We start from the raw sequence: 25,859 nt of genomic DNA, 5'->3' as shown, positions 1-25,859 counted from the left end.
TTGTATGTCAATGACAAGAGTTACTTCAGGCCCACTGTCCCAAACTGTGCAAACTGTGACACATGTTCCTCTTACAGAATGTGGTAGATAATAAACAATGATTGAGACCTATTAGTTTAAGAAGACTGACGATGCAATGTGCTTTTATATTTGTGCTACAACGGCCACATTACGGGTTTGATAGAACACACTATCCCTTTAAAGACTATATCAGAGAGGCTAAGCGAGTCAGCCAGGGTCTGTTATGCTATCTGGACAGATGAGAGTGGGGGTTTCAGTGCGTCAGTGTCACTCAAGAGCAACACCTTACACAATACAGTGTGTGCGTGTGTGTGTGCATGTGTGTGTAGGACAATGTGCGCAGAACATTGGCGTACTACTGTAGGTGGGTGCATTGTGTGAGTGTCTCATCTACATACCTCACTAAAGGTATATTTAGAACAGTGCTTGTGATGGGTCTGCTGTTAGAGATAGTGATTAAACACATGCTACAAGTGGGCCTAATATAACAAACAACCGCGCGGACAGTGGGTATAGTGACCAACGGTAAGGAGAAGCTTGAAGTAGGTGAAGCAGAAGGACCTTTTCACATTGACCACATTCCTTAACCCACCCCCCCACCCACACACCCATATCTAAAAATAAACCTCTTTCTCATCCAGAATGGAGGGGCGGAAGCCTTTCCTTTCGTAGAATCACTTGACAGCGTATTTGCCGTTGGTGTTGTTGTTGTTTCATGAGTAATGGGGATTGTGCAAAGTCGTGATCGTTCACTAAGTAAGCCGATAGGTGTTTCTTAAGGTCTCGACTGTCACCCTAGGACGGTCTTTGAGGTCGCATCGGCTGTGTCCCATTTAATCCTGTGACCCTGAGTGTCTACTGCTCCACCATGGAGGAACTCCTGTCGTTTACTAATAGGGGGTTTCGTTCTATCACTTCCTTTCACGCAATCCATTGTGACGCTTCGTCTCTTTGGAATAAGATACATCCGTCAACGTCATACAACGTTGCCAGTGGTGTGATGCCAGCGACGTGGATACTGTGCTAGAGCTTTGGCCTACACTGTAAAAAGATTATTCCCATTTCAGTGTAAATCAAATCAAATGTATTTGTAAAGCCCGAAATCACAAGGTAATGTCTCCATGGGCTGGACAAGTCTTCACAAGTCAAGAAGGAAAATCACAATAAATCAAGAACAGAAACCCACCATGAGATCCAAATAAATGTAAAATAAATGTAAAATAAATAAATGCAACACTCCCAGACATACCCCAGCGAAGTTAAGGAAAAACTCTAGCAATAGGAAAAAAGCACCACAGGCAATTAAAGGAGAGAAACCTTAGAAGGGCCGTTCAAGGGGGGATCCCCCTACTTGGATGTTGTGATAATAGTGTTGTTTTGGATGATTGATGGGTGGAGAATAAAACAGGCGAATAGTTGGTATGTATGTACATATATGTGTAATAAAACACATATGTACATGCAATAGCAACTGGGGTACATAAGACATTTTTTGAAAGAGTGTGTACAGTCTAACAATACACATTGCTTAGGAAAGACAGTTGATTGAGCTAGTGCGAAAAAACTAAACTAGATTAATGCAGTTTTTAGTAGCTTTTATAGTGGCTTTTAGTTGCATGTCAGCAATTGAACACGTATTATTTGAATATTGTTTTTGCTTTGCTGTGTGTTTCACTCCGCAGTGTGATCCTATTTGGCTGAGCAATTCTATTGGGGTTCTACTGTATAATCATTCATTCATTCGTTCAATCTTTATTTAATCTCGAAGGATCATCAAGAGAAAGCTCTCACTTACAATGAAAAAAATAAAACAATATAGAAACAGAAAGTCAATCAATTAAACATTTTAAATAATTAAAAACAACTGCAGACTGTGGTGAAGTGGTTTGCTATTAAATATTTAAACTGACCAATAGATACTAATGAATTTAGTTTTAAAGTGCATTGCAAAATATCCCACGTTTCTGGGGCACAGAAGCTAAAAGCAGATTTTCCTAATTCAGTGCAAACTCTAGGAACCTTAAATGTAAGCCAATCACCAGAGCGAGTATGATAAGGTCAAGAGTTCCAGTCCAGTAATGAAGGGATGTAGGGTGGAAGATCATCAATAATGGCCTCAATACAGAAACAGATGCCAATGCAAGTCACGTCTCTCATAATCACGTATAATCAAGCACATTTTGACGTTTTAAATGGACAGATTTCAGTGAGTGTGAAATGGGGTGATTTTGTTTCCCTTTAAGGAAATTGTCTCTTGCGCAAATCCCTCATACATGTATGCATTTCACCAGGGAAGGGTCAGAACACAGGGTCAGCCATTTTACGATTAGAGATGCCACAGAATAAGTGGCAGTGCCTTAACCGTATGTGTGTTGAAGGCCACGGGGGCCGGCTCTAACCTTCTCTCCTTACATACAACACTGCTTGCATACAACGTATATCAGATTCAGATTCAGATTATTTTATTGTCACAGCTTTGTTAAATGTACATACATTCAGAAAAACATCAGATGCTCGTTTTTTCCCGGCTCCTCAACCGTAGTAGATTTGTAAACAACAATACATAACGATCTATACAAACTATACAATACAAGGTATATGTTTTTAACAAGGTAAAGATCATTTAAATGAATTATTCTACAGTCTAAGTAGCAGCAGTCGAAGTGTAAGTCACTTAAGGTGCTTGATCATTTAGAGTCTGTCCGTCTGTTTGCCCGGTGGAAGTAGATTACTTACTATTGCTTATTGTAAGTAGTTACAGAATTATTATATGAATTATTCAAATTGAGTTGATTGAACATTTCTAGTGTGTGTGTGTGTGTGTGTGTGTGTGTGTGTGTGTGTGTGTGTGTGTGTGTGTGTGTGTGTGTGTGTGTGTGTGTGTGTGTGTGTGTGTGTGTGTGTGTGTGTGTGTGTGTGTGTGTGTGTGTGTGTGTGTGTGTGACTGCGTTAACCACTGGAGGAGCTGCCCGGTGTGTTTGTGTTGGATTAAAAGAACACATGTACAACGGGGGTTGACCCCCCCCCCCCCTCCTGTTCACACATAGCGCACGTGCCCCAGCGAGCGATGGCTTTGTGGACAGATATCTACCATAATGTGGAACTGCAACTCTCTGTTTCCTGTTGTGATGGTTTAAAAGGTCCGGTCCAGGCTTTTTCTTTCAATGTGGGGTCTATTCTCACACATCCTTGAAGAGGTTGATTTGTAGGTGAGAATACGCTTTCTGGAACTTGTCATGAAGCAGAGTATAGCCTAGGTCTATTACACTCCAACGTTACCAACGTAAACAAACCTTTTACAACAACAAAAAACACAGCAAATACAATTAAACAAACTTTTTTTTTAACCTATTGTCTAGTATTAGTCATTTTATAGAGAGTCAATCGCCCAGAGAAGGTAATCATGGCTAACTAGGGCTATTTTATTTATTTATTAACAAGGGGATCAATAAAGGAATAATTTTTTTATTTGGACCCATTTCCTTCTATTTTGGATCACTGATTGTGCTTTTAATGTTGGCCTTTTAAGGCACCGGTTGGAGGAACTCGAGAGCATTGTTCGCTTACCAGGGCGGGACTTCTGTTAAAACAGGAGTTCTGAACGCAGCTCCATTTTTAGACTGAATGTGACACCGGTTTCCCTCCATTAAAAGCTGCAACTTCAGTTTTTCCCGCGAGCGTCTCCTCTGTCCAAACACGAGGTCACGAGGCGGCACGCAGGGACTCCACCTTCACAGTTGGAGACACGGAGGCCTATCTTTAATGACAACAAGTCGACCACTGGTGGTGGAAGAAGTACAGAGTTCCTTTACTTAAGTATTCTAGTACTTGGTAGCATTCGACGCACAAAATACAAATAATAAAATAGAATAATAAAATAGAATAGATAATAAAATAGAATAGACATGATAAAAAGTAATAGTATAAAATATATAAATACAGGTACAGGTATGTTAACAGAATTCGGCTATAGGGTGACAATAATGTGGTCAAGAGGCATGGTTTCTATCTTGAGCCCAAACTGGCGTGGTTTATTTAATCACATGTTAAGCAGCAGTCACTATAGGTCTTCTCTTACTGAGAGACATGGGGGAGAGAAGGAAGTGGGTGGATACATTTTCTTTTATACTCGTCACAAGGTGGTGTACCTGAGTGGCTCCGCCTAGAGCGCCCTCTAGTGGAAACAGATATATATGCAACTAAACAGTTACTAGTGTAAACAGCCATATGTGCAGTTATAGACAGTTACTAACAATCCTACACAGAATCTCTGACTTCAACAAGGTATAAAGACAGTATGGTAGTAAATCATACTGGCCAGCAGCGTAACTAGTAAGAGTAGGTAAGGGATATGTACAGATATAGATAGATTATTTACAGATATTTAAAAAGGATTAGCAGGTACAGTATGTACAGACAGATGTGTATATATACTAGAGGTGGGCATAGATAAATTTTTTTAATCTAGATTAATCTATCTGCAATCCTGGATTTAATCTAGATTAATCTAGATTAAAATGGCTATAAAAAAAATCTGCCAAAGGCATTCAAAATATGTGTGTTCTACCCAAATAATGACCAGAAGTAAGTCCTTACTTTTTCTTTCCTCCTTATGTTTCTCAGGCCAGGTGGCCCATTACACCATGAGCCCATCTCCCGTTTCCAAAATGCATTACAGACTGTTTGAAAAAGCTGTTTTGCTATGATAATTGGTAATGAAATATCAAAATAATGTTCAATAAGATGTACTTGTGTTTAATAAGTTGTTTTATTCAGAAGTTAACACAAATAAATAATATTACCAGTACAGTACAGTATCTAGCACACTCTCAGGAGCAAAACAGAAAGAAGCATTTCAAACTTGAACTATGTGACATGGCTTGACTCAATCAGTCCAATCTCTATTTCTCCTTCTTCCACCAGTCACTCAGGCAGACCAGCTTGTTTTATGTAGTGTCTACTTATAGTGCCTATAATATTTTTCCCGTTGGGTGCCAGACAGGGCCAAACCCTGCCAATGCAAATCAACTGCTCCAGTGGAGTTGCTCAGTGGCCAATGGTGTCAACTGTGGTTGTACTGGGCAGCTCCCAGGTGTGAATGGAACTGTGTGAATGTGAAGCAGGGCGTTCCTGAAAAAGAGCATCTGTGCTCAGCGAACCTACCCTGGGTAAATAAAGGGGGGGGAAAAGGGGGGGGGGGGAGTTTTTTTTTCTTTTTTCTTTTTTTTATATGAACTGTGTCAATTATATTATCGCGTGATACTAGTATCACGTTAACGCAGCACGTTAACGCCGTTAACAGCCCAGCTCTAATATATACGTATATAATATATATATATATATATATACGGTAAGAAATACGGTATATACAGCATTATTGTACATGCCATCATACAGAATTATATGCGTTATATGCAGGTGTATATAGAAGGATTGTATGCCGGTATATTCAGACAGATATGGATATATACTGTATATATGCAGTAAATATAAATATGAAGATTTTCTCAGTTACATCATTGTTGCTACTGTATGTTATTTCTGAAGACGAAAAATTATGTAGAACCTACGCACGATGCTCCAAAATATACCTTTATATATTCACATCAACATTCAACCCGACTGGGTCTTCAGGTTCCACGTCGACCCACCGGCACCGAGTATGACGTATGACTACTGCAGAAGAACGTTGCTATACCGTTTAAGCCCTGAAGTCAGATATGTCCCTCCTTCTCAACACAGTTTATTTTTTTCGGGAACATGTGCACCGCAGATAACTCGGAGAGTTAGTCATATCTGTGGAATGACTCCGTGGTCCCCTGCCAAGAGATACAAGCTCAATCGGTCAGCGTTCAGTAAGCAGCACACCTGTTTTAAGCATGTGGGAATTCCCCAGTTTTCATAGAACCGGTCAAACAGTACCTCCAACCCCCCTGACAATTCAGGTGACGTCCCTTACGCAGTGTGATTAAACAAGAAAATGTGTTTAACTTGTATGCAGTTAATTGTTGATTTTAATTCATGGAGTTTATTAGTGAATACAAACACAATGAGTGTGTGTGTGTGTGTGTGTGTGTGTGTGTGTGTGTGTGTGTGTGTGTGTGTGTGTGTGTGTGTGTGTGTGTGTGTGTGTGTGTGTGTGTGTGTGTGTGTGTGTGTGTGTGTGTGTGTGTGTGTGTGTGTGTGTGTGTGTGTGTGTGTGTGTGTGTGTGTGTGTGTGCGCGTGTGCGCGCGTGTGCGCGTGAGAATGAGGTGAGGTGTGAATGCAATCTAGCACTAAAATCTTTTCTTTGTTTTTTCGCCCCCAAGGTTGCAGAAGAAGACTCTCAGTTGGTGGCTGATACTCGAGCGGTCGCTGTGCCCCAGAAAGAGCGGAGTGCGCTGGTGGTCTTGCCAGAGCCAGAACACCAGGCCGCAACAGATGACACGCAGCCTTCGCTCATACACAATCAATCTGGCTCGCCACAGAGCCGAGTCGCCAGTGGGGAAGCCCCGACAGCCATCTTCACCGGTCTGAGCGGTGGCCCGATTCCCCCTCTTAGCGTTGTCTCAGCAATAGAGGACGAGGGCTTCAACGGTGTAACAACTAAAACTTTGCGAGGGAAAGACGCGCATATTGGCGAGACGGGCAACGAAAGAGACATTGAGATACAAGAGAATAACTCTCCTGATTACCTGGGGAGGAGGGAGAAAGCTGAAGTGAAATCAGAGACACATCCTCAGACAGATATAAATAGGGTCACCGAATTAGAAACACCTTCTTTGGAAGGGAGAATAGAAACATGTGATTCTAAAACACCAAAACAGGTGCCCGTTATTTTAATAATGGATGAAGACGCCGTGGTAACGGATCACAAAGAGGGAAGTCGTTTAAAGACAGAGGCAAAGTCGACTCCTTGTCTTCGGGAGAGAAATGTGGAGTCGTCTGCCGCTCTTGTCCCAGAGAATTTAGAGAAGGATGGCCTAAAAATAACACAAGAATGCAGTCCCATGGTGGCGGGAAGCGCAGAGGGCCGTGATCTCGACACAAAAGAGGAATCTCTGGAAGGACAGGGAATGGGAGGTGTGTTACAAGTGGCGTTTGCTTCTTCTGTTCAGGAAAACATAGAAGTCAGTTCACCTGAAGAACTGAAAACACAAGAGCAGGCGGTTGAAAGCTTAGAGAGCACCGGAGACGGGACAGAGACCTCGGAGGGGAACGAGGCGTCGACCCTTAGTGCAGAGAGAGAGTTTAAAACAGAGGAAAAGAGCCAGGCTCTGGTGACAACAGCAGTCGATGAATCAAAGAGCCGCTCAGAGACACAGTGTGAGGGGTGCCGTGTCAGTGTGTGTAGGGAACCCGCTAAAAAGCCAAACCCAGATACGGGTATCTTCAACATGGGTGGGACAATACAGAATGTTCCAGAAAAACAGATTCCAAGGGTGAATGAACAAATGATAATACCAAAAATTGAAATCATGGAACCTGATATAGAGCCTGTGCGGCCTCTAGCTATCTCTGCACTCAAACCAAAATCAGAGCCTCCCATTTTGCAGAGGGGTGACGCAATCGAGGTGCCGGAAGAGATGCTCTCATACCACGGCGTGGCAATCTCTCCGGTGACTGGAGGCTTCACACTCCCACGGAGAGGGGTGCAGAACGGAGAGATCCTTCCGCCGACAGAGCAAGTACAGGACATTGCGCAACCAGATGACAAGACGGTAACACGTAGTGGAGAGCAGCCGAATAAGCAAACCACCCGACGACGGGCCCCGCAGGCCCCGCGGACGAGCTATGCATCGGTTCCTATTATAGATGTTTCCTGCGCTGATGATAACAAACTCAAGGAGGATGTTCGTGTATTTGTAAAGCCCCTTGTCATAGATACACCACAGCTCGATGAAGCACAGGAAGTGCCTTTGTTTGTGGTGCCACCCATCTCGATCATCTGTGACGATAGCCCCCCTGAAATCGAACTGCCGACTCAAAAAGAAACAGAACCGTTAGTTGCCATGCTGAGGGGAACCCAGAACCCAGAAGCACTGAGGCACAATATTACAGACAGCAACCCCTCTATGTTAAATAGAACGCCTGAGATAACCACAGATGCGCTCTCATTGGGTAAACCGACTGAAGAAATCACTATTACTGAAGCTGAAAAGGTGAAACCGATCAAAGAGTCTGATATAACTGTTGAGGGACTCCAAAGAGACAAAACCTCCATTTCATTGGGCGTTAAACCCCCTACATCTCCTGCAATGAGTCCAGGCAGTCTCCGCAGGTTCCTGTCTAAAGCCGCTCCTGGATCGGACACTGCGATGGCTGTTCCTGCTATCACCGTGGGTGACTCCCAGAGCGACAAGACAGGGGACGAACTGAGTGGAGGATCGACACCGACGTCCTCTCTCTCTTGTGAGAGCAGCCCTCGTCTGAAACGGAAAGACAGTCTCTCGCTTATCCGTTCTGCCACGCCTGAGGAATTGGCCTCTGGGGCTCGCCGTAAGATCTTTATCCCCAAAGTTAAAGCAGAGGAGGGAGAGGGAGCGGGTGTTGGCACTGGGGCCCTGGACATCCAAGGGAAGAAGGAGAACCCCTTCATGTCACCCAGCCAGGCTCGGAGGGCAGCATTGCTACAGGGCCCTGCTGGACAACAGTCCCCTCCAGGGGAGAGGCAGGAGAACCCCTTTATGTCACCCAGCCAGGCTCGGAGGGCAGCATTGCTACAGGGCCCTGCTGGACAACAGTCCCCTCCAGGGGAGAGGCAGGAGAACCCCTTCATGTCACCCAGCCAGGCTCGGAGGGCAGCATTGCTACAGGGCCCTGCTGGACAACAGTCCCCTCCAGGGGAGAGGCAGGAGAACCCCTTCATGTCACCCAGCCAGGCTCGGAGGGCAGCATTGCTACAGGGCCCTGCTGGACAACAGTCCCCTCCAGGGGAGAGGCAGGAGAACCCCTTCATGTCACCCAGCCAGGCTCGGAGGGCAGCATTGCTACAGGGCCCTGCTGGACAACAGTCCCCTCCAGGGGAGAGGCAGGAGAACCCCTTCATGTCACCCAGCCAGGCTCGGAGGGCAGCATTGCTACAGGGCCCTGCTGGACAACAGTCCCCTCCAGGGGAGAGGCAGGAGAACCCCTTCATGTCACCCAGCCAGGCTCGGAGGGCCGCTCTGCTCCAACCCCCCACGATACAACAGACCCCACCAGAGGAGAGGCAGGAGAAACCTGTCATGTCACCCAGCCAGGCTCGAAGGGCCGCTCTGCTCCAACCCCCCACGATACAACAGACCCCACCAGAGGAGAGGCAGGAGAAACCTGTCATGTCACCCAGCCAGGCTCGAAGGGCCGCTCTGCTCCAACCCCCCACGATACAACAGACCCCACCAGAGGAGAGGCAGGAGAAACCCGTCATGTCACCCAGCCAGGCTCGAAGGGCTGTGCTACTCCAACCCCCCACCGTACAGACTACACCAGAGGAGAGGCAGGAGAAACCCGTCATGTCACCCAGCCAGACTCGAAGGGCCACTCTGCTCCAACCCCCCACGATACAACAGACCCCACCAGAGGAGAGGCAGGAGAACCCCTTCATGTCACCCAGCCAGGCTCGAAGGGCCGCTCTGCTCCAACCCCACACGATACAACAGACCCCACCAGAGGAGAGGCAGGAGAAACCTGTCATGTCACCCAGCCAGGCTCGAAGGGCCGCTCTGCTCCAACCCCCCACGATGCAACAGACCCCACCAGAGGAGAGGCAGGAGAAACCCGTCATGTCACCCAGCCAGGCTCGAAGGGCCGCTCTGCTGCAACCCCCTACTGTACAGACCCCACCAGAAGAGAGGCAGGAGAAACCCGTCATGTCACCCAGCCAGGCTCGAAGGGCCACTCTGCTGCAACCCCCCACTGTACAGACCCCAGCGATGGAGAAACGCTCGCCTCTGCTGAGCCGCAGAAAGGTCACTCTGGACGTGCCCAAAATTGTGGAGGAGACCTCCACAGAGGACTCAGCCAGCACCAAGCCCGAGGAGAAGCCTGCTGAGAAGGAGAAGCTGGACCCATTCAAAGGTAAAGCAGACATCGTGAATTCTAAATCTGTGTCGTGGTTATCTGAGGTTTCATACATTCAACCTTGACCTTATTATTATTATTTTTACCATTGACTAAGTTTGTCTCACAAGTCATCTTGAAGTTGTAAAGGTGGTGTCCTGTCAAAGTTCAAAGGCGTGAATCGCTAACAAGTAGGCCACTGGAGCTTGAGGAAGTGGAAACGTTAGGACGTGGAAACGTTAGAAAGTGTCCAAGCTCCATTACAGTATATATTTACCTTGTGCTCCCTGCTGGGCCCCTCTCTCTCTCTCTCTCTCTCTCTCTCTCTCTCTCTCTCTCTCTCTCTCTCTCTCTCTCTCTCTCTCTCTCTCTCTCCCACTCTCTCTCTCTCTCGCCCACCACCACCAGCTCCTCAGGTTATCCGTAAGATCAGGGGAGAGCCCTTCCCAGACACCTCAGGACACCTGAAGCTGTGGTGCCAGTTCTTTAACGTGCTCAGCGACTCCAGCATCAAGTGGTTCAGGGATGAAGAGGAGATATTGGAGGTGAAAAGAAGGTAAATCCTCAGCTAATCCCACAACATTAGGATGACTAGTCTGTAATACAGCCTGACCGTAGAAAATACATTTATGTTCAATCTGATGTAATCCACTATCACGCACGCACACACACACACACACACACACACACACACACACACACACACACACACACACACACACACACAGACACACACGGCGTGACTGGTTAAGATAGATGGGTTCTAAATATGAAACAATAATGTTGTGAGGATGAGCTAGGCTTTAACTGGGCCACAGAGTGCATCCCACACCGGTGTCCTTCCCTCGTTCTCACTGTGGTGCTGGGCTGGCCCGCTCATGTGACTATGAACCCCACAGCTGTGACACAGAGAGGTGAAGCCGTGGCCAGACAGAGACACTATTTCGCCATCGCCGGGGGGCATTAAAGTCTATATTTGTGCTAATGGCTGCTGTGTCAGCAGAATACTTCCTCACACACTCACGCGTCTCTACAGTCTGTCCCACACTGCCCTCTAGTGGGCCAACGTTGAAGTAGGAAACGACTGAGGTGAGCTTGTGGGTATCTTCTTCTTCTTCTTCTTCTTCTTCTTCTTCTTCTTCTTCTTCTTCTTCTTCTTCTTCTTCTTCTTCTTCTCCTCCTCCTCCTCCTCCTCCAGCGGGGGAGATGAAAGCCAGATGGCGTTGGCTATTGTCCAAGCGTCGACTGAGGACTGCGGGGTGTACGGCTGCACCATCAAGAACGAATTTGGGACTGACTCCACCGACTACCTCCTCAGCATAGACGGTAAACCATACCTGTCAAAATCATAATTGAACTCTGAATTATGATCAACCCACGTGATCATTCATATCTGACAATCTGGACATTTTCTATTTTACAGTTCTGTCCGGGATCCTTCTAAAAGACGAGTTGGAAGGTACAGTACGTCTCCCGGGCACGGAGATACTGTTTGTATTATATCAGCCCCATTTTATTTTAGATGAGAGTGATGAGTTCTCAATGCAACTACACAGAGGTTGCTAATATGAAGGGGGGGGGGCAGCAGCATAGTAAGAGTAGGTTAGGATATGTACATATAGTATCTACAGATATGTAAAAAGGTAACAAAACACTCCACCCTGGTAGCTGCGGTGGTAGCCCTCCGGTAAGCCCTCTTGGGCAGGTAACAAAACACTCCACCCTGGTAGCTGCGGTGGTAGCCCTCCGGTAAGCCCTCTTGGGCAGGTAACAAAACACTCCACCCTGGTAGCTGCAGTGGTAGCCCTCCGGTAAGCCCTCTTGGGCAGGTAACAAAACACTCCACCCTGGTAGCTGCGGTGGTAGCCCTCCGGTAAGCCCTCTTGGGCAGGTAACAAAACACTCCACCCTGGTAGCTGCGGTGGTAGCCCTCCGGTAAGCCCTCTTGGGCAGGTAACAAAACACTCCACCCTGGTAGCTGCGGTGGTAGCACTTTAGCTACGTTAGCTACAACAAGTTAGCTTACAGACAGTCCAAGCCGGCACGTCCACGTCAACTACACTACTTCAACTGAGATAGAAAAAAATATATATCATCAAACAATGCACAATAAGTTGATGAACAATTGAATATAGATCTTATTCTCGATGTCAGTCTCTTTCAAGGCAAATTGCACACAGTCAGTCTCAGTGGTGAGATGATGACAGAAAAATCTAGAACATTAGATGGTTATTGGACGCCACAGTCAATAGGGTCTAGCTGCAGGTCCGTAGGTTTAGCTGGGGCCAATCTCTGATTGGATTTCAAGGGTTGACAGACAATGTGGAACGCCAATCAATCAAGTGCGCTCCATCTCACTACCCGGCTTTTTTAAACTCAAATAGCCTATTTTGATTGGATAATTATATTCTTAAGCCCAACCTGTGCAACTTTTTTTGCAGTAAGTGATTGACAGCTGGCCATTACTGCAGTCAGGTCAGAGAGCTCAGAGCTGTCACTTGGACATTTTTGAAAAAAAAAAAATTCGCTGGCATTGATTTTGTTCAAATTCACTGGCATTGTTCACAGAGGAAAACATTTCTAATAAAAACATTATAATAATAATAAAAAGATTAAATAAAATAATAATAAAAAAAAATATATATATGTATATGTATATTAATAGTAATATATATTTTTGTCTGTAAAATACTAGTGAAGTACTGCCTCACTAGTTGTCATGCAATAACCTCCACTGGTACAGACACACACAGGTGCAGCTCAATTAATTAGAATATCATGGAAAAGTCCATTTATTTTGCCGCATTGATGCAGTAATTTGTGCACAAGGAGCCCCAACTAAGTACTGAGTGAACATACTTTTCAGTAGGCTGACATTTCTATATTAAAAAAATATATATATTATTTTTATTGGACTTATGTAATATAAACATGTAAATTAAAACAAATAAAGGCTTGAAATATTTCACTTTGTGTGTAATGAATCTATAATCTATGAGAGTTTCGCTTTTTGAATTTAATCACTGAAATAAATGAACTTTTCCACAATATTCTAATTCATTGAGCTGCACCTGTATGTATGTATGTATATATATATATATATATATATATATATATATATATATATATATATATATATATATATATATATATATATATATATATATATATATATATATATATATATATATATATATATATATTATATATATATAATGGCGGCTACGTGGCGTAGTGGGCAAGGCATTCGCCACGAATGACGGAGACGCTGGGCTTGCCTGTTCGAGCCCAGCGCTCCACATTGCTTTCAGTTTAGCTGGTCGTTCATACTAATACACATTGGCCGTATTAGGGGGTGGGAAACTGATGGGTGGGGATCGGGCGTGGTGGACAGCGACTCCTACAGGTCGGTTGGTGCGCCTGCGCAGTAGAATCAGGAAGTGTCGGGGGCAGCGTGAGCCTCCCACGCGTTACTCCTCGCCACTGAGAGATCGAGCTGCGCAGGTGAAAAGATGCGACTGCTGTTACCTCAAGTACCGGAGGGGACTTGTGCTATGTATGACTTAGTCCACATTGCAGCCGGCTTGTGGGAGGCAAGAAACAGCGTTCGTGACAGGGGAGGGTTGAATTGGATTATACGAAATTGGGATGGGAGAAAATATAGAAAAAATTGGAGAAAAAGTGGATAAAAAAAAATATATATATATATATATACACACTCCACGGTATACAACAGTTAAAGAAACATGAAAAACTCAAGGGCCACAAAGCCAATGCAGGGACTGACAAGAGAAGTGATAGTATAGTATACTATGCTACTATACTTATACTACTACCTATCATGCTAATACAGTATGTCTATACGACCATGGTTACACTGGTGTAAAACGAAAGGCTATCCTATAACCTAGTTATATGAATACTGGCAGAGCGTCTCGCTCCTGCCATTATGAGATAACGCTTATCTACTAGCACCTACTGTGCTCATGAACAAACAATTTGCACCCATGCACCTGACCAGGCCACGCCCCAGCGTCCTCCTATAAGACGCCGGACATGGTCACACTATACCTTCCAAAAAAAAAAGAAAAAAAAAAGGTTTCCAACATTGAAAACCCAACCAAGGGACCTCAGGGCGCTGAGAGCGAGACGCTCTGCCAGTATTCATATAACTAGGTTATAGGATAACCTTTCGTTATATAGCATACTGGTCATCGCGTCTCGCTCCTGCCATTATGAGATATGGGGCAGAGCAGACGTGTGACCCGACAAGTGTACCCCCTGAGGGCCCGTAAGCCCCACTACCAGGGAGGAGGGGAGTCCCGTCCACCCGCCCGTCCTAACGAAGGGGGGGAGGCAGTCAACTCCACCAAAGTGCGCAAAAAGAGGGAACCAGGGACCCCTAAAAACGCACAGTACAGGCGGGACCACGTGTGACACAGCACCCCGTGGCACACACCCACACACTCCTGCTAGCCCACCGACTGGCGGGACGCAGGGGAGGTCCCAGACCTCAGAACCGCCTGTCATGTCCATGAGGTAAACTTAACGAAGGGACCCGGGGAGGACCAGGAGGCCGCAGCACAGATGTCCTCCACCGAGGCCCCCCCTAACAAGGCGGCAGAAGCCGCCACTCCACGAGTGGAGTGCGCCCTGACACCCCCAGGGGGGACCTGTCCAGCCAACGTGTAGCAAAGGGCAATGCCCTCACACAACCAATGTGACAGGCGCTGCTTGGACAGTGCCTTACCTGCGCGAGGGCCACCGTAACAAACAACAGTTGATCGGCAGCCCTGAGATCCTGCGTCCAACTGAGGCAAACCCCCAACCAATAACAATAACAGCCTGTTTCAGCTGCTGAGGTCAGGCAGACGCCTGCAAATCCCAGCTACTAGGACAGAGCGGCTTAGGCTCAGCTTCTTCCCCCAGGCCATCAGAGCCATGAACAATGTACATTGAGTGCTCAGAACATTGAACTGTCCACACACAAGCACACATGAACACACACACGACACGCACACTGTGCACGCTCACACACGAGCAGCCACTTAACACTTTAACATGAGCGGGCACACACTCATGTCGCACACACGCACACTTATGGCCAAAGGAAAGGACACTTTAAATTAGAATAACAGGAACAGTGTATTGCACTACCAAAGCTAACTAGCATGTCACACATGCGCTGTAAATAACTATGTACAGATACCGAGATGTCACTCCATGTTACCTGCTACCTGTTACTGCACAATGTTGTTTCTTCTTTTGATTCTATTATATGTACCACTGTATTGCACATCGTTGCGGGCAAGACCACCCGCATTTCATTGTATACCTGTATGCCGTGACAATTAAAACTCTTGACTTGACTTGACTTGACTTGAACCACGGACAGGACACGACAGATGAAGGCTCGCCTCTAACCCACTAGCGTGAGGAGGCTGATGAAACGCCTGAATCACAATATCCCTGAAGCGAAAAGAGCTCCGGATATTCTTTGGCACGAAGACTGGATTAGGCCTCAGAGTCGCACGGCTATTGGCCCGAATAGACCGAGAGAGCACACAGCTCACCCACGCGTTTAGCGGAGGTGATGGCCAAAAAGAACACGGTCTTCAACACAGCAGATCCAATGGCGCCTGCTCAAGAGGCTCAAACGGGGCCTCCGACAACCGGCCCAGGACCAGTTGGAGGTCCCACTCGGAGACAGAGAACGTTCCACAGGCTTGAGACGCAGAGCGCCAAGCAAGAACGTCCCACGAGAGGGTGGCTGAACAACGTTCCGCCCCCACACTCGACCATACGCCACTCCCCAGCGTAAGCCGCGGTAGAGGACGGAGCATGCGCGTACCGGATAGCATTAACCACAGAATAGTCAAGACGCATCCCCACCAGATTCACACTGTCAGCAGCCAAGCCTAGAGGCTGCCCCAGAACAGGAAGGCAGAACAGAGTTACGCATGCCTGAGAGAGGGCCCGCGGTGACCACGGAACAGGCCACGGCGGGGCCACCAAGAGCTGAATCAGGGCCGGGGACCACACAGCTGAGCTCCGGCACGACCAGGGCCAAGTCCCGCGCTCCCGACATACCCGCCCCAACAGCTGAGCTATCAGGTGTAAGGGGGGGGAAAGCGTACAGAATCCCGGACGGCCACGGAATCGGTCCCAGACCTGCGTAGTCCTGAGTAGTCCCCACTCGTCAGGGTGAGGACCGCCCGCAACATCACACCTGCACCCACATTCACCCTGTCGGGGATGTGGAGAGCCCTCAGGCAGAGCAGATGGAGAACGCCCATAGCCAGAGCCCGACCGCCGCCCGGTGCAGACAGGGGGAGCGCACTCCTCCCTGTCTGACAATATACGACGCTGACATCGTGTTGTCCATCCTGACCAAAACACGCTTGCCCACCACAAGGTGGTCGAGCCGTTTGAGGAACAGAAGGACTGCCTTCAATCCCAACACATTGAATGTAGCGCAGACCGGGCAGCATGGCAGCTGCCCCCTACTGCGTTGGTCCGACACGTCCCCCCTCCCCATCCCATGAGGGAGGCGTCGGTGAAGACCGTGACGTGTGATAGCCTGCTGCCCAAGGGGACCCCGCAGGTGAGGGCACCAGACACTCCCCAGAAGACGAGGTCCCCCAGTACTGACATGGGAACCTTCAGCCGCTTCCATATGTCTCACACCGGGTCCATTTCCATACTGGAAAAAACCACCTCTGCATCCTCCTCATGAAGAGGAGGCCAAGAGGGACCCCAGCAGCAGGCGCATCACGGACAGCGCCGTAACCATCCTAGGACGGAACCTCCCGAGCACACCGAGAACTCCACCCGTTGACTGGGAAGAGGAGAACTCTACTTCCAGTCTACAGCAAAACAGCTGGTGAGACACCACCTGCCTCGTATGAGACCTGGCGATCTACCCTGACCGGCCAAGGACCAGAACGTTGTCCAGGGCAGAATACAATTCGTAACCCCCGATGACGCAGAGGCCCCAGCGCGGTCTCCACGCACTTGGTGAAGATGCAGGGAGCCAGAGAGTAGCCGAACGGCAGCCTCTGGTACTCGTACGCTAAGCCCTGCAAAAGAAGCGTAGGTAAGCCCTAGGATGGAAGATCGGGATGCGAATACGCATCCTACAGGTCTATGGAGGAGAACCTTCCATGGGACAGGTCCAGTATGGGTCTGACACACCCCCCCCCCCGATTTCTCGGGCACCAGAGAATACCGGGAGGAAACGCCATGCATCGCGTCCTCCTTTGGGACCACGACGATGGCTTGCTTCGCCCACAGAGATTGGATCGCGTTGGTCAGAGCTGTCACTGCTGTTGACCCCGACAATAGGGTATGTACCAAACCTGAAAACGGGTGGGGTGGTGTAAACACAAGTCTCCGCCTCAGCGTTCTCTCCATCCACCGCGACATATGGCTGTAGCCATATGTGATGATAATCCCAAGCGCAGCCGCCGCCACTTGGCGCTGGTCTGCCAGAAACCGTAGATAGGCGGCCCGGTCCCACTTTGCGTTGCCAACCCAGGACTCGCCAACCGCGCGAGCAGGGCGTCTCGTGGAGCTGGGATACCGCACCCTGACACTACCAACAAGGCAATCGCACCCAAGGGGGAACCCCGACAGAAAGGGCCGGTTTGATACGGGGGAAGCTGACATCACACTGGGTGAAAAAAGCTCCCCCACTGAACACCTCCCCCACCACCTGTGCGCGACCTAGCCCGACAGCTAGCCGCCACGCGACGTCCCTCGATCCGCTGTCACGAGACGAGGAAACCCCAAGACAGTCCTGATGCGCTGTTAGGATGTGCCGAGAAGATTCCAGGGGCTGGTGAATCTCCGGCGAAAACCCAATATTGTGTAATTTCTCTCAGCATTTCATAACTAGTTCATGGAGTGCACTGCAGCGTCCATGTTGGAAACAAAAAAGAGGAAGGTAGAGTGTGACCATGTCCGGCGTCTTATAGGAGGACGCTGGGGCGTGGCCTGGTCAGGTGCATGGGTGCAAATTGTTTGTTCATGAGCACAGTAGGTGCTAGGAGATAAGAGTTATCTCATAATGGCAGGAGCGAGGCGCGACGACCGTATGCTATATAACAGCAACGTTCTATTTCCGAATGATTACGTTTGCATGTCCAAGTTAAAAAGAAACACAGTTTTGGCAGGAAAACACGTTTTTCTAGTGGCAACGCTGAAAGGGTGTTTTCGTTTTCAAAACTCGCCGAAACTCGCCGACAATGGTGCCATGTAATTTGCGCAAGCCGGATACGGAGCCGTTCTGCCCAATGCCCATGCGCAGAAGAGACCGACGCCAAATTCTACCCTGGCTGGACCTCGACTCCGTCCATTAGTTATTTCCAGTGTTTACAGCAGAGATGTCCCAAGTAGCTGCGGCTACCAACGTGTTGTCAAGAAAAGAGCCCAGTCCAAGCAACAGTTTGCATTCCCATAACAATTGTTTGTATTGGGCCGTATTGTATTGTACCCATTCTGCAATCTGTTAAATACAGTTTACATCCATTCATTCTGCTAGCATTAACGTTACTACCCTGCTAGCCACAATGCTATACTGTTATAATGGCATATCCCAATCACGTTAGCACGTAAGCTAACAAAATCTGCGATATTTTTGTGAGACTAAAATCCACTCTTGGTGGTCAATTGTGTTTATGTTAGTTTTGTTTCATCAACAAATCATCAACAAATGAGGCAGAACACACAGTGAATGTATCTGTTTTTGTTTATTGCACTTTATTTCTTGCAGAAAAATAAATGCTATGTAGCTAAATGGCTCATGCGAGGTATAAAGATAGTGGCTTTTCTGAGATTTTGAGCAGGATGTGGAGTGACTCGTTCAACCTTTCTGATTGGTTGAAAATGGCCTTCATGTTTGAACTACATCGCCACCTACTGCTTTGGCATTGTACGACATGTATATACATCACTCTGTGGTCAGGAGACAAAACGATGTCTAACTTGCCTGCCATTACGTAGCGTTCTGAAAAACGAAACTGAAACTGAAAACTGAAAACGAAATCGGCCCTAGTGTAACACTCAAGCTTGATACTATTTGATAATATAAGATAAGATATTCCAATGATCCCCTTGGGGAATGAACAATGCCACTGACCCTTAGCTGCCAGAGATGTAAGATAAGATAAGATGATCCTTTATTGATCCCCTTGGGGAAATTCGGGTGTCAAAGCAGCATGGGGGGGGGATACAGGGTGGGGGATGCTTTTGATTGATTGATTGAAAACTTTATTAACATATTGCAGAATGAGTACAATACAGTACGGCTCAATTCACACAATAATAATAATAATAATAATTTAGGACCTGCTCAGAGGTCATCAATCGGCACACATGCGATGCATGCATGCAATTCGTATCTGCGATTAACCCATCCCGTCGTCCTTCCCCCCCAAGGGCAGCCGGGAGCAGACAGGCGTCAACGTGAGCCGCGCCAGGGGACCAATCCAAGTGCTCCTGTCCGTCTTCGTCAAGGACGCCACAGCGTTAGCGATCTATTGTTGTGCATGTTTTTCCATTGGGTTTATCTTATCGGGGGGGAAACCCTTGCGAGCACGGGGAGAACATGCAAACTCCACACAGAAAGAATTGTTAAGGGGATGCAGACCAGAGAAAGACTTTCGTCTTGTTTACATCAGGGTCCCCCATTTTCAATTCATAATGACATTAATGACATACGCAACATACAGATATATATCATGACATTTATGACATACAGGTATACAGTACTGTTACATTTGTGACATACAAGATATGCAAATATACAGTACTGTTAAACAGAGATCCTAACAGAAAATATATACATACGAGGGGGAGGAAACTGTACATTAGAAGGGGGTGGGTGGGTGGGATTAGGGGTTTGGACATTTACGGGGGCCAGTTTAGAATTGCAGCCTCCCGTAGGTGCTCTCAAAGAGCGGTTTTGAAGGTGGGTAGGGATTCACATTTATTTTACGGCTGGGTGTTCCACATTGATGTGGCATAATTGCGAAACGTGTTTAGACCCTTGTTTGTGCCGAATCTGGGTTGAACATGATTTGTGGAACTCCCTCTGGTGTTGTGGTCGTGGTATTCACTGACCTTTGGGAAGTATTTCGACATGTACATGGGTACCTTAGTGGTGTAGTGTATCTTGTAGACCAGGCCCATTGCAAGTTGCTGTACTCTGTCGTCTACTCTAGACCTACGCCATCCTAGGTTGTCAAAATGGGCAGGGGTGAGGTGGGTTTTAGGAGTAAGGTCAAGCAGTAGTCTGACCAGTTTGTTTTGTGATGTTTGTAATCTTGTTTTTAGTGCCTTTAGCTTCACACTCCTATATACATTATAGGTACACTTAAAGTATAGATATAAATACAATATAATATATAAAAAAAAAGTACAAACACAAGATAGTCCAGTGATGAGAGTCCAGTGATATTAGTCTCTAGTGCAAAATACAAGATAGTCAGTATGGTGATGTGAGTTCTCAAGTCCCGAGTTGTGGCAGTGATAGTTCTGGCAGCAGACCGCCCAAGCCCTTTGTTGTAGAGCCTGATGGCTGCCGGTATAAAGGACAAGGTACAAGGTACCCTTCCTGGTGACCTTGTTCACAATCTGTAAATCGCGTTGGATAAAAGCATCAGCTAAATTACTAAATGTAAATGTAAATATTGTTAATCTGGGGGCTGTACATTTCTCTCTGTCCCTTATAGTCGGGGAGGAAATAGAGATGACCCCGCTGCTGTTCTCCAAAGGCCTGGCAAACACCGGCTGCTGGGGCGAAAAGTTCTTTGGCCGCGTCATCACGGAGCATTCGCACCTCGGGGAGGGCTGCTCACACAAGGCCAGCAGGGTCAAGGTCATCTACGGGCTGGACCCCGTCTATGAGTCCGGAGCCACATGCATCATGAAGATTAAAAACCCCATCGCTTACGGGACCAAAGCGGAGAGTAACCTCACAGAGAGAAACCTTGAAATCACCAAGCAAGTGAGTAGTGGTTCCATTGCACGTTTTCAATGCAACGCTGCGGGAGACCTCTTTTTATCTTAGATTAGATTTGATTAAAATGTATTGTCATCATACAGCACAAGTACAGTACGACGAAAAGGAGTTTGGCATCCAGTGCAAATATAACAGTAAAGTGCAATAGTAATATACAATATACAGGTGATTAAACTGGGTATAAAATATATACATCAGTACTACTGAGTAGAGAGTGCTAATCAGAGTTACAGAGTACAGAGTTGTAGTATTAATATGTACAGTGATACAGACTAAAGACACTATGGTAGTAAGTCATACTGGCCAGCAGCCTAACTAGTAAGAGTAGGTAAGGGATATGTATACAGTATATGATATACAGTAAGAATAAATATATATACGGTATATACAGCATTATTGTACATGCTATCATACAGTTATATGGGTTATATGCAGGTGTATAAGTAGGTATATAGAAGGATTATATACATGTATATTCAGACAGATGGATGGATATATGTATATTATATACAGTATATTTTACAGTGTTGCAACACAGAGGCAGGTGTACTTTGTCATACTTGAATAAACAGATTTGTTTAACACCAAGCCATTAAGCAGGTTGTGATGTAATACTTTGACAATGTCCTCTGTTGATGCACAGGAAGCATCCAGCTGAGCCGTGGTGAGTTGTTTTGGGTCTTTGCTTTTGTATATTTACATTATTTCCAACCCCTTTTGTTTTGCCAGGAGTGCAAAGTCCAAAACATGATTCGGGAGTACTGTAAAATCTTCACCGCAGAAGCGAGGGCTATTGACAACTTTGGCCTGGTGCTAGAGTAAGTAACACAACTGATCCCAGAACAGCCACAGTGAACTGAACTGCTTTGGCCTGGTGCTAGAGTAAGTAACACAACTGATCCCAGAACAGCCACAGTGAACTGAACTGCTTTGGCCTGGTGCTAGAGTAAGTAACACAACTGATCCCAGAACAGCCACAGTGAACGGAACTGCTTTGGCCTGGTGCTAGAGTAAGTAACACAACTGATCCCAGAACAGCCACAGTGAACTGAACTGCTTTGGCCTGGTGCTAGAGTAAGTAACACAACTGATCCCAGAACAGCCACAGTGAACTGAACTGCTTTGAGAACATGCTTGTTCTCTGGTTAGGGTTTCAAACACAAAGTGCAGAAACCATATTGTTTTTGTGTGAATTTCTTCTTTTTTCTCCTTCACAAATGCTTTTGCAAATTCCCGTGAGATGGTAAATGGTAGCAACATGAACTTTGACCCATTGGTTGGAAGTTGTGTGTAAATGCTTTCCAACAAATATGACCCCAATTGGCCTAAATGGGGGCTGTAATTTAGGTTAAAATGTTTTACGTTGAAAGGTCAGAACTCCTACACCATGAGTCCGATTTACACGAAACATGATGCAGACATCCATCTCTCTGCCCTCTACAAATTTGCCTCAAGGACACATAAAGTCTGCCATATTGGATTTTCAGCCATCTTGGATTTGATGTAAAACACATTTTTGACATCTCATCCTAAACTGTAGGTCCGATTACTACCAAATTAGCTGTGGATCCTTATTGGATGAAGCTTATTAAAATGAGTATAAGGATTTTTTATTTGTATCCACTTTTTCTCCTCTTTTTCAATTTCTTCTCCCATCCTAATTTAGCCGTGCCAATTCTCCCCTCCCCTGTCTTGAACGTTGCTCGCATATGCCCCCCACTGGTCGGTTATAGGGAGGATAGAAGCCTTGCATCACATGTCCCCTCCGATACATGTGGAGGCAGCCTGTCACATCTTTTCACCTGCCAGCGCGGACTCATTCGGCGAGGTGTAACGTGTGGGAGGCTCACACTACCCCCGCCATTTTCCTGTCTCTGCTGCGCAGGCGTCCCTAACCGACCTGTAGGAGTCGCTGTCCACAACGTCCAGATTACCACCCATCGACTTCCACCCGCTAACTCTGCCAATTGAGTTAATATGACGGCCGGCCCAAGCCGGAGGCAACGCCGACAGCCGGAGTCGAACCCGGTGTCTCTTGTGTTGGTGACGAGCGCAATGTCCGCTGCGCCACCCAGCCGTCTCGAGTATAAGGATTGTTGATATCCTTTTTAGTTTTGAAGATATTAACCAATTAACTTCAAAAAGGTGTGGCTAAGTACATAATGCAAGTCAACAACCATTAGGCCAATCATCGCGAGAATTGCAGGTTATATCCAGATAAGAACCAGGAATAATGCCCAAAAATGCATTGAAATTGACCACTAGGGGGCACTACAAATGCACAAATGGGAGTGGCAACACATTATTGACATCTCCTCCTAAACTGTAAGTCAAATTATGACCATATTTGCCATGGATCATTATTGCATCAAGCCTATCAACTGTCTTATGAGGCTTGTTTAAATCTTTTTTTAGTTTTTAAGATATTAACCAATGAATTTCAAAAGGTATGGCTGAGCACATAAACTGTACAACTGTACAAGCAAAACTGTACATTGGAATATTGACAAAACCATACTTGGTCATTTACTGTACATTGGAGGGGGTTGTGTTAGGACATTTACAGGGGCCAGTTTCGAATTGCAGTCTCCCGTAGGTGTTCTTTGAGAGTGCTTTTGAAAGTGGGTAGTGATTCACATTCCTTTACAGCTTTGGGTAGGGCATTCCACATTGATGTGGCATAATTGCAAAACGTGTTTAGTCCCTTGTTTGAGCCGAATCTGGGTTGAACATGATTTGTGGAGCTCCCTCTGGTGTTGTGATCGTGGTATTCACTGACCTTTGGGAAGTATTTTGACATATACATGGGTACCTTGGTTGTGTAGTGTATCTTGTAGACCAGGCCCATTGCAAGTTGCTGTACTCTGTCGTCTACTCTAAGCCACCCTAGGTTGTCAAAGTGGGCAGGGGTGAGGTGGGTTCTAGGAATAAGGTCAAGCAGTAGTCTGACCAGTTTGTTTTGAGATGTTTGTAATTTTGTTTTTAGCGCCTTTGAGGTGCTTTGGTACCATGAGGTGCAAGCATAGTCGTAGTACCCTTGAATGAGTGCTCCTGCCAGAGTCTTCAGGGTATTCTTGTTTACCAGTGAGGAGATCCGGTACAAGAATCGAGTTCGTTGGTTGACTTTTTTTTATTACATTGGATGCCATTTTGTCACAGGAAATATTTGCCTCTAGGATGGAACCCACTGTAACTGAGAAGCCGTCGGTCTTGCTGAGTTTGTTATTTGAACCGAAGAGAATGGTCAATCATCATCAAATCAGCAGGGTATGTCCAGTTAACTACCTAAAACATACCCTGAAAATCCCATTCAAATCGACCACTAGGGGGCACTACAAATATACAAAATGTGTGTTGAATAACGCAAATCAGATTATATTTCAACGTTTTCTTATTCAAACATTACAAAACTTGCAGGACATGTTTCATAAGACTGCTGAACCATGTGTGTGAACTTATAATTGCAATCTTAATGATCAATATTGGTTTGAAACCCATTGATTGCCGCTTGTGGCTATATTTATATATTTATTTGTAAATTTGTATATACAATCAAAACTCTTCATACTTGTTCATACTTCACTGTTCATACTTTTTCCACATTACTGCTCAATTGCATATCCCTGCTAAATATTCCATCCCACTGTATTGTTTATTATTTTGATTATATTTAGTGTATGTACTTGACCACACTGTGCACAATTGTACAGCCCTGGCCCATTTTATTTTATAATTCTATTCTATTCTATTGTGCTTCTATTTTAATTTAGTTTATATTCCATTTTATTTTATTCTACTGTACCTTATTATTTTATTCTATCGTAAAAGTCTGTCCGTTAATGTCGCATCAAAAATTACCAAATCAAATTCCTTGTATGTGTAAACTACTTGGCAATAAAGACCTTTCTGATTTCTGATTCTGATTTGGTTTCATGCAACACCCACAGAATAATTCCGCAGTACCTGATGTACCGTCCTGCCAACTCGGTGCCCTATGCCACTGTGGAGACCGATGTGGACGGCATCTACCGGAAGTACTGCACCATGGACGGCAAGCGCAGGCTGGTGAGCAGAGCCGTCTCTGAGGTGGACCAGAAATGCTGCACCTTCCAACACTGGATTCATCAGTGGACTCACGGCAACTTGCTGGTCACTCAGATGGAGGGTAAGAATCAAAGGGGGTTATCTGAAGGGACCAAGAAAGATATCTATAATAAGAAGACTGAACCGGTCAGTGGTTATATGCAATGGTTAATGCTTTTCTGTGTTTCTTTTGTTTTTTGTAGGTATTGAAGCAAAGATCACTAATGTTCGAGTTGTGACCAAGTCGAAGGGGTTTGTATTTAAATGTTAAAGTTGTGAATGAATGAATGACTGATCATTGCATTTATATAGCACTTTTCTCCTTGGGCTATGCAGGCTCAATGGCTGCCATACACTGGCACCAGGCACACATCACACTACACAATGGATGAAAGGCTCAGGAGACAGGGATTGATGTCAGCCAATTAAGGGGTGGGAGGGATGATTAAGGTGGCCTTGATGTCAGAGACCTGATTGGGAATTTGGCCAGGAATGTCGGGGAACTCCCTACTCTTTGCGATAGACGCCCAGGGTTCTTTAACAACCGAATTCAGTCGGAGGAGTCTCATCCGAAGGACAGCACTCGCAGCCGTACGTCTCTCTATCACCGTAACAGGGCCATTGTTACTGACATGTCCAGAGGACAGAGTGATCCCTGCTGGACAACAATACCACTTTCTGACAACGGCCTCGACCGGGGCTCGAACCGGT

At 46.2% G+C, this 25,859-nt stretch overlaps 1 protein-coding gene across 1 annotated transcript in view; it reads left to right on the top strand.

Annotated features, from left to right (window-relative positions):
- alpk3a (alpha-kinase 3a) overlaps window positions 1-25,859 on the top strand; it is a gene marked incomplete at both ends in the record, with an annotated part of 40,803 nt that overhangs the window by 14,482 nt on the left and 462 nt on the right. The window contains 9 exons of the mRNA XM_084335222.1: window positions 6,331-8,613; window positions 9,781-10,060; window positions 10,451-10,598; window positions 11,241-11,368; window positions 11,466-11,501; window positions 20,776-21,050; window positions 21,795-21,883; window positions 25,013-25,230; window positions 25,352-25,400. Of these exons, the coding sequence (XP_084191348.1) occupies window positions 6,331-8,613; window positions 9,781-10,060; window positions 10,451-10,598; window positions 11,241-11,368; window positions 11,466-11,501; window positions 20,776-21,050; window positions 21,795-21,883; window positions 25,013-25,230; window positions 25,352-25,400 (3,506 nt within the window). The remainder of the gene's footprint in view (window positions 1-6,330; window positions 8,614-9,780; window positions 10,061-10,450; window positions 10,599-11,240; window positions 11,369-11,465; window positions 11,502-20,775; window positions 21,051-21,794; window positions 21,884-25,012; window positions 25,231-25,351; window positions 25,401-25,859) is intronic.

This window comes from Notolepis coatsorum, assembly GCF_963971535.1.
Source record: "Notolepis coatsorum genome assembly, chromosome: 18".
Classification (NCBI taxonomy): Eukaryota; Metazoa; Chordata; class Actinopteri; order Aulopiformes; family Paralepididae; genus Notolepis; species Notolepis coatsorum.
Note: the sequence above shows the minus strand (reverse complement) of the source record. Positions and strands in the feature narration are given on the sequence as shown.